This window comes from Mirounga leonina, unplaced genomic scaffold (assembly GCF_011800145.1).
Source record: "Mirounga leonina isolate KUSES-001 unplaced genomic scaffold, KU_Mleo_1.0 Mir_101827, whole genome shotgun sequence".
NCBI lineage: Eukaryota > Metazoa > Chordata > Mammalia > Carnivora > Phocidae > Mirounga > Mirounga leonina.
In genome coordinates this window covers 17,099-20,996 of record NW_023270218.1, presented here as the reverse complement: position 1 = coordinate 20,996, position 3,898 = coordinate 17,099, and the positions used below count along the sequence as shown (strand labels likewise).

Sequence of the window (3,898 nt, the reverse complement as noted above, 5' to 3'; positions counted from 1 at the left end):
CATCTGGAATTGACTTTGGTTGGCACACCCATGCCGGGAAAAGGATGAAGCTTCCCCAAAATACTAAAAATAGAACTCCTGTATGATCCCACTATCAGGTAGACCTTTTCAGGAAATAAAGTCAGTTTCTCGAAGTAAGATCTGCATTCTCCCACCCAATCTCCCTGAGGAGGGGCGGCCACCCTTAGCGACCCTCCCCTTGAGGCAGGTGCCTCCCTGGACAAGGGGCTACCCCAGGGCTGGAAGGTCTCCACAGCAGCACATCCAATGTCCTGGATACTAGGAGACAGAGTATAGCACCAGGCCAGTGAGGGTCAGGACACACTACCCCGAATACGGTACCTTGGCAAAATAAATACAGAAGCTAAAAGAACTTTTGCATAGAGAAAAGCAAGAAGGTCTCTCTGACCCCCAGCCATCAGCCCTTATTCCCTTAAGCAGGTCAGAAGACTCCCATGTGGAACTTTCTCACCCCAGACCAGAGGGATGACGTGCTTATCACCAGAGTCAAGGAATTTAGGACCACGGGGTCTATACACCCACACCTGGTTAAACTAACCCTTATCTTCCTAGTTACTTCTTTACTGTTTACGAGCCCTAGTCCAAACCCCTGCGTCTGTCGATTCTTCACACACTTACTGCTTCTTTGTCTAAAAGGTAGAAGAGCTGTCTGCTCCAGTCACCTCTGCTGGTCTTCATGGTCTTGTGAGGCTCCCACCAAAGCAATCAATACATTTTGCTTGCTTTTCTCCTGTTCATCTGTCTTTGTCAATTTCCAGACTCAGCCGGGGACCTTAACAGGGTTGAGGAAAACTTTTTCCTCTCTTGCAGCTCTGTGGGGCAGGGGGTGGGGAGTCAGGAAAACCCATCCCATCTTCCTGGCTTTGGTTAAAACTGACCTATGCTGGGAAGCAGCATAGGACGGGTGGGGGAGCCAGAGAGAGGCACGTGGAACATGTAGGAGCTACCGGACCCCCAGCCGGGGGATTGGCCCCAGTGACAAGTCCAGGGTGTGATTATGAATATTATAATGGAAGCATCCTGAACATCAGACCTTCCCCACTCCAGGCTTCATGATTGCTGCTCGTTGTAGTTGCTACTGTTGGCTTAGTGACTTTTCTGAACTCACTTTGTCAAGTCTGTATTCTTTGCTGTGTGTGGCCACTGAATCCCTGTGCTGTTAACTCAGTGGTCAGCCAGTGGCTGGGCAGAGAGGTCACCCCTGTTTCCGAGCTATGGGCTACAGACTGGAAGTCCCCACAACCTCCTCTTCAGGTTTGAATAATCTGCTCCAGTGGCTCATGGAACTCAGAGAAACATGTTACTTACTAGATGACCAGTTCATTAAAAGGACAGAACTCAGAGCCAGGCAGCTGGAATCGATGAGCAGGGCAAGGTGTGTAGAAGAAGCTCGGGGCTCCCCCGCTCTCTGAGTTAAAGAGGCCTTTGCCCACCTCCACTCTGACCTTCGTCTGTACTTCCTAACTGATGACGTCCTTCCTTCGGGCTCATCTGTTAACTCAAGTGAAAGGCCCGGTGGGCACCAAAATGACTCCTCAAGTAATAACCACGGCTGATGTCCTGGTGATTCTTGGGCACAGCCATGAATCTCAGCTTCTTCATGATGGGGCGCAGCCCAGCAGCTGTGGATCTCACAGGTCCTCCAGGGGCAGCCCAGCAGCTGTGGGTCCCACAGGTCCTCTCGGGGACAGCCCAGCGGCTGAGGGTCCCACGGGTCCTCTGGGGACAGCACCTTAATGGGCTTATGGTCCAGCAAGTACCTGTTCAGGTGGCTCTCATTGTGCCACACAGCCTCAATCCCAGTGGCCAGGTTGACCCCCATTGCCTGGTGACAGGCCAAGGTCAGTTGGTGAACCTCTACCACTGACCCCCCAAAAAAGGTCCTCATGTAGTAAAAGTCGCCCTTGTCCCTGGGGATGTGTGCCTGGGACTGTGGCCAATGCTCGTAGCTGAAGTCCTTGCGGGCTGCCTGGTAGAAACCGGGGTGCAGGGTGCCGAAGACGGGGGACAGGATCTCCATACTCACGTGGTCGCAGAACTTCATGTCCACCTCTGTGCATACCAGGTAGTCCACCTCACGGAGGAAGTGTGGAATTATTCTTAGAAAATATATTGTAAGCCCTCAGGAGTGATTGTGGAAGCAGCTGAAAGGTCAACAGCGTTCCTGTTCTCAGACTTTTGAACGCAAGGGTCCAGTAGGAGCAGGATCCCATGATCCCCAGGGGCAGGGCACAGGTTAGGAGCTAGGAAAGAATGTAACCCTCAGGTCCCCTTTCTGCACCTGGTGCTTGCTAGCACAAACATCCTGCTTTTCCCTTATCCCATGACTGCCTCCCTGAGTGCCTGCCCCTAGGGGAGGGTGCAGGACTGCTTTACAGCTTCAGGATACTTGCCATCCCTTTGTCCTCCTTTCCCACGCTTTGAGGCAACTGCCCTTGCTTTTCTGATAAAAAAATGAAATAAAAGCCGAGGCAGCCCTGCATGGTCACTCAGCTGCTGGGCTGCCCCCATCATGAAGAAGCTGAGATTCATGGCTGTGCCCAAGAATCACACATGTTTCTCTGAGTTCCATGAGCCACTGGAGCAGATTATCCAAACCTGAAGAGGAGGTTGTGGGGACTTCCAACTCATGGCAGGTGGGGACAGAACCTTCAGGGGGTCAGCCAGGGGAGGGGACCCGCAGGGTTTGCCCGGGAGCTCAGCACAGGGGGAGTGTTCCTGGCTCCAACATGCTGACTGTGGGGCTGCATGGGTCACAGGGTCACCTACCCTAACCCTAACCCCTAACCCAACCCTAACTCTAATCAAACATCATGCTCAATTTAGAGGACTGACAGCTCTACTCTGAAATCACAAACAAGTCCATCATGCTGGCTTTCACTCATTGCTCAGTATCGTACTGGAAGTTCTACCCAGAATGATAAGGCAAGAAATCCACATGTGAAAGAAAACAGTAGAACTACGTCTATTCAGAGACCAGAGATGACATCATCTTATATAGAGAGCTTCCTAAACAATCAACAAAAAATGATTACAGCCAGTTAATATCAACACACAAAAATCTCTCTTATTTGTATACATTAGCCATGAATCATCCAAAAAATAATTTAAGAAAACAATTCCAATTTAGGGAACATTAACATTGACAAAATACTCAGGAATAGATGTAATCAAGGTGCAAGGCTTGTACACTGAAAATTACAAAACATTGCTGAAAGAAAGGGAAACCTAAATAAATCTGAGGACCCCATGGTGATGAAAAGACATACTATTGAGAAGATGGCAATAGTACACAATGCAATGTGGAAATTCATATCACTGTACCCTTTGTATATATACAAAGGTTGGCATGAGTGCGGCCAGGTGGAAGGCACTACTGGGGTGTGGAGATCGATGACACATTCTTCTGGACAGCAATCTGTCCGCACTTGGTATGAGTAAGCACACAAATCCCATGGCATGACACTCCTGCCCCAGGTCAGTTTGAGGGCTGTAGGAGGGTAGCTGGGAGGGAGCTCATTGCAGCTTTGTGTGTGGGAGTTAGAAGCACCTTCTGGCCCATCATGGGGGTGATGATATAATGAACAGGGATCAATACTAAAGCTTTCCTAAGCAAGGGGTGCAAGCACCAGATCTATAGCTGGATAATATGTACATAAATGAAAAGCACGTATACACAAACCTCACTGCATGACATAGAAGGGTACATGCATAACCGAAAAGGCATTAACTCAGGCGTTCAAGAGGCCTGGGGGGACATTAGAAAGGGTAGGAAATGGAGGGGAAAATAAAATAAAAACCAGGCGGGAGGATGGCATGTTCAAAGAATTGTGAAAGGGAAAGAGATTTTACAGTTTTTACATCCACAGTTCAAGCT

At 49.5% G+C, this 3,898-nt stretch overlaps 1 protein-coding gene across 1 annotated transcript; it reads right to left on the bottom strand.

Annotated features, from left to right (window-relative positions):
- Positions 1-973: 973 nt before the first annotated feature.
- On the bottom strand, positions 974-2,417 carry LOC118015321 (histo-blood group ABO system transferase 2-like). The gene is made up of 2 exons (XM_035012185.1): positions 2,411-2,417; positions 974-2,142 (listed from the first exon to the last, which is right to left on the bottom strand). Exons 1-2 carry the CDS (start codon positions 2,415-2,417, stop codon positions 1,322-1,324), a joined length of 828 nt encoding a protein of 275 aa, XP_034868076.1. The 3' UTR covers positions 974-1,321.
- Between the last annotated feature and the right edge of the window lie 1,481 nt (positions 2,418-3,898).